Source organism: Alosa alosa, chromosome 5 (genome assembly GCF_017589495.1).
Source record: "Alosa alosa isolate M-15738 ecotype Scorff River chromosome 5, AALO_Geno_1.1, whole genome shotgun sequence".
In the NCBI taxonomy this organism is placed as follows: Eukaryota; Metazoa; Chordata; class Actinopteri; order Clupeiformes; family Clupeidae; genus Alosa; species Alosa alosa.
In genome coordinates, this window is record NC_063193.1 from 8,842,815 (window position 1) to 8,855,601 (window position 12,787).

The following is a 12,787-nucleotide window of genomic DNA, read 5'->3' on the forward strand; positions in this document are numbered from 1 at the left end:
ATTATTGACAGTTTTGTCTGATGTCTTACTTTGCTTGTGTTAGCTCATGTTTCTGAGGTGAGATTTGACACAGTGATAGAGATGTGCATCACTGCTGGGAAAGAGGCCATGCAATGTTCTTGTTCCTCATTCTGAATATATTTGACCATGTAAATATGTGGTAGTGTTGTGTTTAGCCACACCTAGTAGACTTCAGCATTAGTAGGTAAAACCTCCTCTGCTGGGGCATTTCATCCAGAGTTCTCCTCACACACAACAGCATGGTGTGGTCAGTGAACGTCTGCTGTCCCTACCAGGGTGAGCTGCTCCCCAGAGTGCTGCCTCCCCTGATCATCACTGAGTTCCTACTGGGCATCCTGGGCAACGGCCTGGCCCTCTGGGTCTTCTGCTGGCACATGAGGCCCTGGAAGAGCAGCACCGTCCTCCTCTTCAACCTGGCCCTGGCCGACTTCCTCCTCATCGCCGTGCTGCCGTTTCGTGCCAGCTACTACCTCTACGGACTGGACTGGAGGTTCAGTGATGCCTTCTGTCGCGTCTTCCTCTTCCTGGTGTCCCTGAACCGTAACGGGAGCATCGCCTTCCTGACGCTCATTGCCCTGGACAGGTATATGCGCGTGCTGCATCCCCATCACTCCCTCAACTCCGCCAGTGTCCTAAAGGCTGTGGCCGTCGCCATGGCAGTGTGGGTGCTCACCGTCGCCCTGAACGCCCACCTCCTGACAGCGCCACAGCACCTGGCGGTGGGACAGGCAACGCAATGCGAGAGCTTCGTGGTGTGTCTGGCTGCGGACCCCGCGTCCATGTGGTACAAGTCTGTGTTCATGGCCTCCTTCTTCATCCCCTTGGGTCTCATCCTCATCTGCTCGCTCTGTGTCATTTCCGAGCTGAGGCGCAGACATCTGGATCGCCACGGCAACATGAAGCAGACCCTTTACTCCCTGGCCATGGTGGTGGTGGTGTTCGTCGTTTGCTTCCTGCCCAGCAACGTTGCGCAAATTCTGATCTGGGTTAGGGTGTGGTCAAAGAGGACATGCGACGCCGTGGAGGTGGTGAACGTGGTCTTCTACAGCACGCTGACCCTCACCTACCTCAACAGCATGCTGGACCCTGTGGTCTACTACTTCTCCAGCCCCACCTTCCAGCAGGTGTGTAGACGGCTGGTGAGACTCAGGAGCATGGAGGGGATGGTGGACACAGGGGAGGACGGGACTAAAGACAGCTCCCAGGGTGCCAGACAGGAGTGAGGGGTCTGTGTCTCCTGCTGTCCCCAGGGTGCCAGACAGGAGTGAGGGGTCTGTGTCTCCTGCTGCTCTGGGTGGAGATTTCACTCATGTGCTGTGCATTAGTGCATATTGTTTTTGATGGTCCTTTATTAAGAGTATTCAGCATCTACTGTGAGGATGTGAGTATGTCATTTGCATAATGTACATTTAAACTGGAGACATATTTTACCGTAATTAACCAAGATTTTTACATTGATTAAGCAAAGTTTCCTTGGCTATGAGGTTAATACACAGGAGCGGGTTATATCGGTATATGGAAATGTGTTCATTCTTTCTTCATTCTCCTTTCTGATCCAATTCTGATTCATTGGGCTATTGGGCACTGCAATTAATACAGGGGTGCGGTCAATACAAGGTTTTGTCTTTTTATTGATTGATAAAAAAATATTCATGAAAACAATTATAACTGAAAACATATTTTGTCTGATTGCTTGTTTTAATATCTCATTCATAATTACTTTACACAATTTATGTTTTATGAAAATAACAGTTATTTCCCATGTACTAGTCGCATTGTGTTTAAACCGCATAATGGTGTTTAATGCAAATTAATAGATGTAAAAAAATAATGTGAAATAGAGGTGACACAAATAAACTGTCACATATGGAATGTTCTGACACACTATTATCACAGGCCAGAGAGCAAAGGGTGGGGGGGCCATGATCACTAACAAGGGGCCACCTCACCTCACTTTTATTAGTTATTTTTAAAAATTGCCATATAATAAAGAACATCCTTCGAGCCTTTTGGATAACTGTGACGGTCTGCTGGCCTGGCCTGCTTCTGTGTCTGTCTTGTCTGTTCTATTTTGCAGTGGGTGTGATCCCTAACCTGACTCTCGACAGATGAATTTCGCTCCGCCTAGCTCCACTCATCCATCTGGAACCGATCCATTGGAATGGTGTTTCAGAAGGCTGAGCTTAATCAAAAATGCATATGATTGAATAAGCCACTTGTCCGTCATCTATTGACGTGCTACTTCAACCACTCACATCAAAGCCAACCCGTGACGCTGATAACAGTCTCACAGTCGCTTCTACGCTATGTCACATCTATGAAACTCCCGCCCTGCGTCCTGATTGGCTGTACCATAAAATCGGGTGCAGAAATCACTCTCAATGGAAGAGGTCCCAGATGGATGTGAGTGAAGCTAGGCGGAACAAAATTCATCTGGCGAGAGTCAGGTTATGTGATCCCAGCTCATCAACGGGATTGGGGGCTCCTGGCCCAGGTGTCCCACCTCTTCATAAATCTGCCGTTCCCCTCATTCCAAGGGAGCATTTCTCTCCCGCGCATTAATTGCTTTGTATGCAGCAGCATACATTCCATTCAACCATGCACGCACGTCACCCTACTTAGGCCCACTTTACTGATTTCCACACTTATGGTTGTTATGTTACGTATATAATATAAAAAACACAACTAAGCAATAAGGACAGTAGAAGATAAAGAATATACTAAAATACAAATTATACTACAGTAAATAACAATAAATCTAAATGGCTCATGAAATAGGCTAGAGGGGTATTTTCAAATGCATTAATGACACATCTTCTTATTAAAAAAAGGAAAACATTTTACAAACTTTACAACTTTTTTTTTTTTTTTTTTTTTAAAGCTGGCCTTTGGTAGGCTATTATCAGTGTGATTTCATGATGTGAAGCTGATATCATGATGTGAAGCTGTGTTTTGGGAAACAGTTGCACAGTTGTTTCAACACAGTTGTTGAAACAGTAGTTTTAGCAACCGTTTCATCACCTGCTCTGGCAACAAAACAACTCTCACAACTTTGGCAGTGAAATCATGAGATATGATTTCTGTGTAATATTCTACTGAAGTGAGACAAAAGGGTATGTTGATTTCATTAGGGACATTTTGTGTCCATTCTCAACAATAGCCTACTATCTCATCAAGATTTGTAAGCAGAAGACGGCGAGCAAAAGGATCGTGGGAGAGTGACAGACAGAGGCGCACCTTGTCAACAGGCAAGGAAGGCAACTGCTTGGAACCCCGAGCCGCTAGGGGGACCCCGACCTGGTCTCAGCGCGTTTGCCAGTGGGACAAGCACGAAACACCTCAAATTTAAGCTATAATCTACAACATGGGTCGGCAACAGCTGACCCACCACTGAAATTATTTGGCCCAGCCAAATTATTCTGGCAGTCCAATTTTTTTCATCTTTTATTTTACAATATCGATTTACATATAGCCTAGGCTATTCACCAATCAGATTGTGAGTGGGTACTTAAACAATATGAGAAAGAACACCAGAACACACTGGATCCTGCTAGCTGTGCAAAACCCTCGGCCAGAGCTTCAATATTGCTTTTGTACTTCTGTTTGGAGCAGAGAGGCCACCTTGAAGGTGCCGCTGCGTTTCGTAGTGCGACAGCACAGCGGCAGCATTGTTGCATATCAGATACACAGCTTTTGCATTTGTGAAATCAGGTAAGATGAATGCTACATTTTCTTTCCATTTCTCTTTATAGGCCCAGCTATTTTCTCCCAGCTTCAACTCCTGTAGTTCGCTTCTCTGTATGCTAATATTTCTTGTAGGCAAACAATAAACATTGTAATAGTCAGGAGATGGGTCAACCATAGCCTATTTAAGAATAAAAGTAACATAAACTTTAGTAATTAGAATAAGTCAGGCTCTGTGTTAAAATGTCCATCAATGCCACAATTATTGTAGCCTATAGTGCCTCGTGTTGTAGTGGCCACATTTACTATTCACAATATTGAAAGGGGAGATAAAACAGAGTTCATCAAGATAAATGAGTTAGTAATTTTGGGTATAGGACCCCAATAAACTATTTCACTTCTATACTTTACATTTTGTAAAAAGTTTGTATTGGGTTTTTAAAGCAATTTACTGTATTTTATTTATTTTTATTTTTTTTATTCTTTAGGCTACATTTATATTTTCAAAATAACAAGGTTTTTCATGTCAGATTATTTACAGCCTAGCATAGTGGTGATGAACCCTGGTCGGTAGGGCCCCCTAGTAATTTTTGCTTAGGGCCCCCACCGACTCTAGAATCACCTCTGGTGAGGTGACAGAGGATATGAAACGCCAGACTCAACAATGACTTTCTCACACAGTGGCTCAGGTGTGGTGTGGTGATACCGGAAGTGTTCCAGCAGAGGTCCAGAGGTGCAGATGATGTAATAGCTGCTGGTATCCAGAGACGTGTGAATGACCTGACCTCTGTCTGTTGCTGTACCCAACAGATCAAAGATTCTCAGGCCCAGCGTGGGTGATGTGTGAGATGCATGTTAACAACATCTATATCTGAGTCACAACAGCTTCACTGATGAACGAATGCCAACCTTAAACCCAGGGTAGAGTGTGTGAGTGAATGTGGTCTGGACCCTGTGCAGGAGGGTCATTGTGTCAGAGATGCTGTAGAAGGCCAGAGTTCCTGCCCTGTGGTCCACATACACTCCTATTCTGTTGCTGGCCACTAGAGGGAGAATAGTCTCTTTCTTATTGTGCCTGAAAGAGGAGCTGGAGCCGGTGAAGTGCAGACTCCAGGACTGATCATTATGTCCAAAAAGACACTCATCGCCCCGTCCTTTCCTGCTGATACTTTTATATGACACTGCTATATGAACCCGCTCCCCACTCCACTCAACCTCCCAGTAGCAGCGTCCAGACGCACCCTCTCTACACAACACCTGGTTATACCCATCAAATCTCTCTGGATGATCAGGATCCTGCAGCTCAACTCCCCATTCCACCTTCCTCTTCCCCTCAGACAGATGGAGGTATCTGAATACAGTGTTTGGATCCAGCGTGAATTGACAGGAGTCTGATGAAGGAGAAGGTAGAACAAACTTGCATTTCAATTACTGTATGTATGTATGTGTGTGTGTGTGTGTGTGTGTGTGTGTGTGTGTTTGTGTGTGTGTGTGTGTGTGTGTGTGACTGTACATGTTTGTTTGAATGGTTGTGTGCAAGTGTACATGTGTTTCATTGCCTGTATTCAAAATATTAAAATTGTGTGTGGTTATGTTTCTCTCTCTCTCTCTCTCCCCCCCCCTCTCTCTCTCTCTCTCTCTCTCTCTCTCTCTCTCTCTCTCTCTCTCTCTCTCTCTCTCCTCTGTGTGTGTGTGTGTGTGTGATTCCACATTATACTTGAATGAATGACTGTGTGTACATATTTGCCTCAGTGATTTTAGACCAAACCTACTGAACTTACACTTCAAGAACTCCTGTCTGGTTACTGGCTCAGTAAAAACAGCCTGGACATCAGACACTGAGAAAGAAAGAAAGAAAGAAAGAAAGAAAGAAAGAAAGAAAGAAAGAAAGCATTATAACTAACCAAATCTAGTAAGATGTCACAGCTTTGCCAGATTCTTCAGCAGCACTTCACTCTGCACTTCCTCAGCCACGCCCATTCAACAGGCTCACACTCATTCTCTCTCCCCTGCCTACTGAGCCCTTACACCTGCAGCTGATCCGCTGCAGTACAGTATATCAGGCCTACCTCCACACACACACTTTGTCTGGCCTCGTCAATGCTGTATGAAGGACCCAGCCAATAACTTGCTCCCTCGCCTGCTCTTCAGTCTTCTTTGGACTGGTTACGTTTTGGATGTGTAAACCTGTTTCTATGGACTTATGAACTTTGTTGGACATTGCCCTCTATCTTCAGTTGCCTTAGTCTGGGGCCTGTACTACAAAGGGAGCTTAACTTTGTTAAACCGGGGTTGACAAAACCTGGTTATCATAAGTGGTGTTACTCGGTACTACAACTATACAAGCGCATACTGTAATGACAGGTAGTGACCCGAAGGTGTCATTGTTATAGCCTGGGCCCTGGGGGCATTGACAGCGGATGTATGTGGTAAAACTTAAGTTTAATAAACAGAACACTGAGGAACTCACATGTTTAAGTCGAGTCCAGATTATAGCTTTGTATATATTGTAAGAAGCTATTGTAAGAAACCAAACCGTTTGAAAATCTGTCAAGATTTCAGCGAGATAAGAGTATTTGTGTTCGTGCAGATCACTCACCTTACATCAGGTACCACAGAGCCCACCAGATAGCTTGCCTGTGACAAGATGGCCGCCGGTGATGCCGTTAGAGACTCCGCAATAAGACATCTAGCCTTCATTATGTCTATCTATGGATGAAATATGCGGCCGTTTTCGCCATTTTGATCAGGATTTTCATGATCCATACATCACGTCTTTATAGGTTTGGCGTGGACGCGCACAACCCTGCGGTAACCAACCCCGTGTTGAATGAACTCATTCATACCCGGTAGGCCTACGGTGGAACCGACAGCTCTGGGGCCTCATTACAGAAAAATATCCTAACTGCTTGTCCTATCTTAACTTAAGTTTCAAAGATAGGAAAAATCCTATCTTCCTATTACAGAAGCAGTTCCTAAACTCATGGCTGTGTCCTATCTTATCTCAGACCTCCTATCTTATCTTAAAGAGGCCCTATGCAACAATTTTAGCAAAAATGACCTTAATTATGCAGGTTAAGAGTCGTTCTGATGGTTCTACAACACTTTTTGGGTCGTTTGGTGGGTGCTTCGCCCCCTAGTGCTTCTCCGCTGAAAAAAACTAATATGCAACTTTTCTGGTCGCTGGTCGAACACATCCGGATGTAACTCGGCGGAAATACTAGAAAATGTAGTCAGATTGTAGTTTCTAAGAAGACTGCAAAACGGACTCCGACTTGGCTTTGTTGCTGTTGAAATTGTAAGTAGCCTACCCTTGGGTGAACTTCGTTTTTGTAATGTGATTTGATAGTCTCTTGAACAATGTGTTTGCTCAACCGTTTTATTGTGAGCCCTATGTGTTTAGCTTGGTTTATTAATGGCTAGCTCGCTAGCTAGTGGGGGTTTAGCGTAGCAGTCACTTGCTACCGAAGCTGCAGGGGGAGCTATGTCGTGAAAAATGGCAGCCCAAATCAGGCGAAAACACAGAAACAGCAAAGGAATAACCAGACCTGCATAGGGCTTCTTTAAGAAATCCTAACTGTAACAGTCAGTTCGATTTTTAATCGGCAATCGTCCTGTCATGCCTGTTTCTATGATTAGAATGTATACAAGACTGCCTTTATCTATGATTAGAATGTCAGGTTGAAACCATAATATCAAAGAGAAATAGGTCTAGGTTAGGCCTATGTAGGAAGAAAGTGTGTGTGTCAATATTGATTCATTTGATGAACAGGATAAAAAGATGAAAAACAAAACACATATTTATAATATTTACTATTTTATATTACTGTTTTCACTTAATTAACTTATTTAGTGAAATATGCTTTATGGTGTCCCAAACAGTCATGTCCATCATCTTGTCATAGGCTATAGGCAACAAGACTGTTGCAATCAGTTTTGGCAGTTATTTTGAATTTTATTTTGAAAAATCCTAAATGCCATCCTAAACTGAGATAAGATAGGAGTTAGGACGTTTCTGTAATGAGGCCCCTGGTGTAGTCGGCGCAGGGTCAATCAACCTAGAGTTCAGCGTTAACTCTGTGTTTGTTAACCCTCAGATTTTATTTAAAGTGCCAACATAAGGGACTAACGTTTCAACGTTCTGCCACGTCTTCATCAGAGTCTATAGTAGACTCTGTAATAGACTCTAGACTCTGAAGAAGACATGGCAGAACGTTGAAACGTTAGTCCCTTATGTTGGCACTTTAAACAAATTCTGAAGTTTATACATCTGTGGTGCTCTGGTAAAACTCCTCTTTCGCTAGAATTAGTCCTCTACCGTTGACGCACTAGTAGCCTACAGAAGCGCGGAGGAACTACTGTTTTTCTTTGTTAAACCTCCGTTTGTGGAATACCCCACTGCAAAGTAGTTACAGCCAATTACATCTGTGTAGGCTACAAATAACCTGAGCATTAGTCATGCTCAACATGACTACCCACAGCATGAATACCACTATGCACACAGAATAGGAACAGGCTTCAATCAAGTCTTTTTATAGTTTATCAGAGTGCTGGATCAAACTTGAGTTATACGTTTGATCCAGCACTCTGAGAAACTTTAAAAAGTAACAGAAAAAGAGAAAGGTCCACACTTACAGTAATACAGTAAATTTGATTAGCCTATTTTATGCTGTCTTTTCTCCTTGAATATCAATATGACCAACCTGCTGCAGAGATCCTCATAACTTCCTGCTTGAAGAAATCCTCCAGCTGCCCCTTCAGTGTGGAGACAGATTTCTTCACGGCCTCAAAAGGTAGAATTTGGCTGGCATAGATGCTGGATAAGTCTTTACAATGAGGTAGAGGGCTGACTGGCTGAAAATTCTACTCATGAGAGAGAGAGAGAGAGAGAGAGAGAGAGAGAGAGAGAGAGAGAGTGCGTGTGTGTAGTATTGTATACACCATTACAAACTACTTATCTAAAATAAACTGCCCTACATTGTTGGGCAGATTTAATAAGCAACATAAATGAATGCAGGTGTCCTTGGTCTGGGAAATGTTTAAGATTTCTGATCATGCATATCTGAGGTTGTATTGCAGGACTTTGGCACTGAATGCAACAACATTCAACTCAAAACAGACACTTTAATTATGATGTATGTCAATTTAATATGTTCCAAAGAGGACTGTATGATGTTGGAAATTAAACAATTTGTGAGCTAATAATCCATCTACAGTCACCTTGAGGAAATGGATGTGGTCCTCTGTGTGTGAAAGCTGCTCCAGGTCAGCATCTCTCCTCTTCAGCTCAGCAATCTCCTGCTCCAGTTGCATCACGAGTCCTTCAGTCCGACTCACCTCAGCCTTCTCCTGAGCTCTGATCAGCTCTTTCACCTCAGAGCGCCTTCTCTCAATGGAGCGGATCATCTCAGTAAAGATCCTCTCACTGTCCTCCACTGCTGTCTGTGCAGAGCTCTGACAGGAGACACACAAGGACGAGGGGAACAGGAGACACAGAGGTTGGTGAAGCAGCAAAGTAGCTCACAGTGTCCTTAGCTTGTTTTTGATAAGGTAACCATGGCAAAGTCCTGCATTCTGTCTTTCAGGGACCAACCCTGCTGATGGCTGAATAGACACACAAAGATGATAAGGTGGGAGAGGGGGAGACACAGAGGGAGGTGATGCAGACACTGCAGCGTTGCCATGATGCTCTTTTCAAATGGTTGCCATGACATCCTGCTAAGTGTGCATATCACAGTCCAGGATGAGCCGCATCAGTGATGGGCTGTTAAAAACAAGTTTGCTGAAAAAGGAGGTCTGAGGCAAAGGCAAGTTTTGACATAGCTCTACCTCTATCTCAAACTATTCGATTCTATATTCAGAAGAGTCAAAAGGAGACACAGCAGTACCATGTTCAATGCTTATGATGAATGGATCATTGTCAGCTAGTGAACATTCAGGCTGTGTGAACTGTGCAGAATTTAACATTTGCACTGCAGTTGGGTAAAGTATTTGGGTCTTGTTGTTCTGCAGATTTAATCTGCATCATCAGAACATGAGAGGTACTTACTGTAACATCATCATGCTTAATTAGCACAGCCAAGCAATGATAAAGCTGAAGATTAACACAAGACAAGTGACACAGTACCCACAACATTCTCACCTTGAGAGTCTCCACAGCCTTTCTCAGCTCGTGCAGCTTCTTCTCTCTTTCCTGATAATCTTTTTTGAAGCTTCTCTGAGTCTGCCCCAACTGCTTCTGTTGATTAAAAAAAAACACACAATTAACAAAATCACATATCACTACTGCTATATCTCAGATACAAAATGGGATTATGGGTTTGAAACATTATACTAGGTGCAGTCTGGTCCAGTTTGGGAGAGCAGCCATAGAGGCTGGACAGAGGAGAACTCTGTTCCTGCTCATGCTGCACTCCCTCAGAAAGTTATTACCAGGCATGCTATGGTTCAGGACAGGTGTTCAGTACAGGATCACTTACATTTTAAAACATGCATACATTCTTTAAAGCAGTCCACTTGTGCCTTCTTTTTTCAGGTTGTTACAGAAATCATGACATTTACAATTTTCAGTTATGGCAAACTATTTATTTATTTATATTTATACAGAGGATATCCCACTGAAGCAATGCATCTTTAAAACATGCATAGATAGCCTGTCGCAATAGTCAGTGGTTGCAGCTAATAGGATAAGGTTTGACTGGTTTCAGTCAAGAACTTTGTACAGGCCTACCTGATAACAGTTACTATCTATCTATCTATCTATCTATCTATCTATCTATCTATCTATCTATCTATCTGTCCTCTCAATAAAGTATAATAAACTTCAGAACAGAGCAGACTTTGACCAAATGTGTTTGCTACCCTGCATTAAACATAACTTCATACACATAACAGTGGAGAAAACTCTGAAGCTTTATTTAGAACAAAGTCTAACTACTCACCTGTTTGTCCGCCCTTTCTGCTGCAGCTAAGACCGTGTCATGGCCTTTATGGCTGTCCATCATACACAGATAGCAGATACAAGTTTGATCAGTGCGGCAGAATATTTCAAAAACTTTCTTATGATGGGAGCAGATCCTCTCCTGTAGCTGGCCTGTGGCATCAATCACTGAGTGTTTTCTACCTGGGTTAAGGTCATTGTGAGCTTTGAAGTGAGTTTTACAGTAAGACAACAGACAATCCAGACAGGACTTCACCGCTTTGAGTTTTCTCCCAGTGCAGACATCACACTCCACATCTCCCGGTCCAGCGAAATAGTGAACAGGAGCAGCAGCTTGGATTCTGGTCTTCCTTAACTGCTCCACAAGTTCAGCAAAAATATTATTTTTGTATAGAACAGGTCTCGGAGTGAAAGTCTGTCTGCACTGGGGGCAGATGTAAACTCCTTTCTGATCTTCCTGATCCCAGCAGTTTTGAATGCAGCCCATACAATAACTGTGTCCACATAGGATAGTCACAGGATCCTTTAGTAAATCCAAACAAATTGGACACATAAAAATGTCTTGGTTACTTGGGCTCGCTTCTGCCATTCTTAGTCGCTGACAAACACTTCACGAAGCTCTGGGGCAACACTATGGTTTCACTTTTGTTTCTTCTCCAGTAGGTGATTAGGAATGACTTCCTGGAGTGTGTGTGTAACAGCTTTTGTAACTGATAAAGAATAGCAATGCATATATTTCCACTAAATTGCCGTGAATCTTTACCAAGTGCAATTTAAACAATTATTTCTCATTAAGTAGGCTAAAGCAAGTGTATCTCATATAGCACAACTCAAACATGGTCTTACTAATTCAAAGTGCCTTACAAATCAGATGAAAGAACATCTGGAAAACAAGATAAACTACCTGACTAAATCAAATTAAACAAAAACAATCCAGCAAATTAGACTTGGGAAACATAAATCTATAATAGTTGACCATGGCAAATTCCTTATACTGCAGATCACCATCTTCTATGATCTCTACTAGATCAGCAGTAAGGTGGTTTCATCAGTAATAGTGTCATCTAGTGGACATATTGTGTATACACAATTCAAGAGCACACTTAAATGGATTGTTTACTGTAAAAGGTGATGCAATAACATGCAAACGTAGAATAGATAATCAAGTAAAAACAATCTTCTTGATTGTAGAATTCTTCTGTTTGGTTTTCAATCATGTGCTAATGGGATGTATAACCTATATAAATATTCTGTAGCCGAATGTAACATCATGCACTGTAAAGCTGTTTCTTTTTGTTGCTGCCTTGTGAAACATGTGCATTACTTGATTTGGAATGTGTTATCCCTACTGCTGCTTTGGTCTTGGTGAAAGTGTATCATGTCACAGACACTGCACAGTGGGTGCAGGTGCATGTCTCTTCTGAGTGATCTGAGGGTCATGTGATGTGAAGTCTTGCTCCTCGTTCAAACTATGGAGACTTATATATGTGGCAGTTTTGTGTTTGATCTTAACTTGTGTATTACTGTAAAACCTAAACCCCTCTGCTGAACTGCAAACCAGAGATCCAGAGCTCTGCTCACAGACACAATGCCATAGTGGTCAGTTAAACGTCTGCTGTTCCTACCAGGGTGGACACAGGGGAGGAGGGGACTAAAGATTGCAGCTGCCAGGCTGCCAGACAGGAGTGAGGGGTCTGTGTCTCCTGCTGTCCCCAGGCTGCCTGACAGGAGTGATGGGTCTGTGACTCCTGCTGCTCTGGGTGGAGATTTCACTCATGTGCTGTGCATTAGTGCATATTGTTTTTGATGGTCCTTTATTAAGAGTATTCAGCATCTACTGTATGAGGATGTGAGTATGTGGTTTACATAATGTACATTTAAACTGGAGACATATTTTACTGTAATTAACCAAGATTTTTACATTGATTTTGCAAAGTTTCCTTGGCTATGAGGTTAATACACAGGAGCGGGTTATATCGGAATATGGAAATGTGTTCATTCTTTCTTCATTCTCCTTTCTAGTCCAATTCTGATTCATTGAGCTATTGGGCACTGCAATTAATACATATGTGCAGTCAATAAAAGGTTTTGTCCTTTTAATGATTGATAAAAAATATGAATGAAAACAATAATAACTGAAAA

At 42.7% G+C, this 12,787-nt stretch overlaps 2 protein-coding genes across 2 annotated transcripts; one reads left to right on the top strand and one right to left on the bottom strand.

The window, feature by feature from the left end:
- The first annotated feature begins 260 nt into the window (after positions 1–260).
- Positions 261–1,488, top strand: LOC125294557 (hydroxycarboxylic acid receptor 2-like). The gene has a single exon (XM_048243404.1). It carries the CDS (start codon positions 261–263, stop codon positions 1,242–1,244), a length of 984 nt encoding a protein of 327 aa, XP_048099361.1. The 3' UTR covers positions 1,245–1,488.
- A 3,093-nt stretch (positions 1,489–4,581) lies between these two features.
- On the bottom strand, positions 4,582–11,234 carry LOC125294195 (tripartite motif-containing protein 16-like). Its single transcript, XM_048242642.1, has 6 exons — positions 10,647–11,234; positions 9,848–9,943; positions 8,926–9,159; positions 8,409–8,568; positions 5,487–5,543; positions 4,582–5,096 (listed from the first exon to the last, which is right to left on the bottom strand). Exons 1-6 carry the CDS (start codon positions 11,232–11,234, stop codon positions 4,582–4,584), a joined length of 1,650 nt encoding a protein of 549 aa, XP_048098599.1.
- Positions 11,235–12,787: the final 1,553 nt, after the last annotated feature.

What these genes read in the sequence shown, in the direction of transcription:
- LOC125294557 (XM_048243404.1), top strand. Translation starts at nt 261, where the DNA reads ATGGTGTGGTCAGTGAACGTCTGCTGTCCCTACCAGGGTGAGCTGCTC.
- LOC125294195 (XM_048242642.1), bottom strand. Translation starts at nt 11,234, where the DNA reads ATGGCAGAAGCGAGCCCAAGTAACCAAGACATTTTTATGTGTCCAATT. An exon ending in AGGCTGTGGAGACTCTCAAG is followed by an intron (nt 9,160 to 9,847) that starts GTGAGAATGTTG and finishes GTCTCCTGTCAG; the next exon opens with AGCTCTGCACAGACAGCAGT. An exon ending in TATGAGGATCTCTGCAGCAG is followed by an intron (nt 5,544 to 8,408) that starts GTTGGTCATATT and finishes TTTCTTTCTCAG; the next exon opens with TGTCTGATGTCCAGGCTGTT.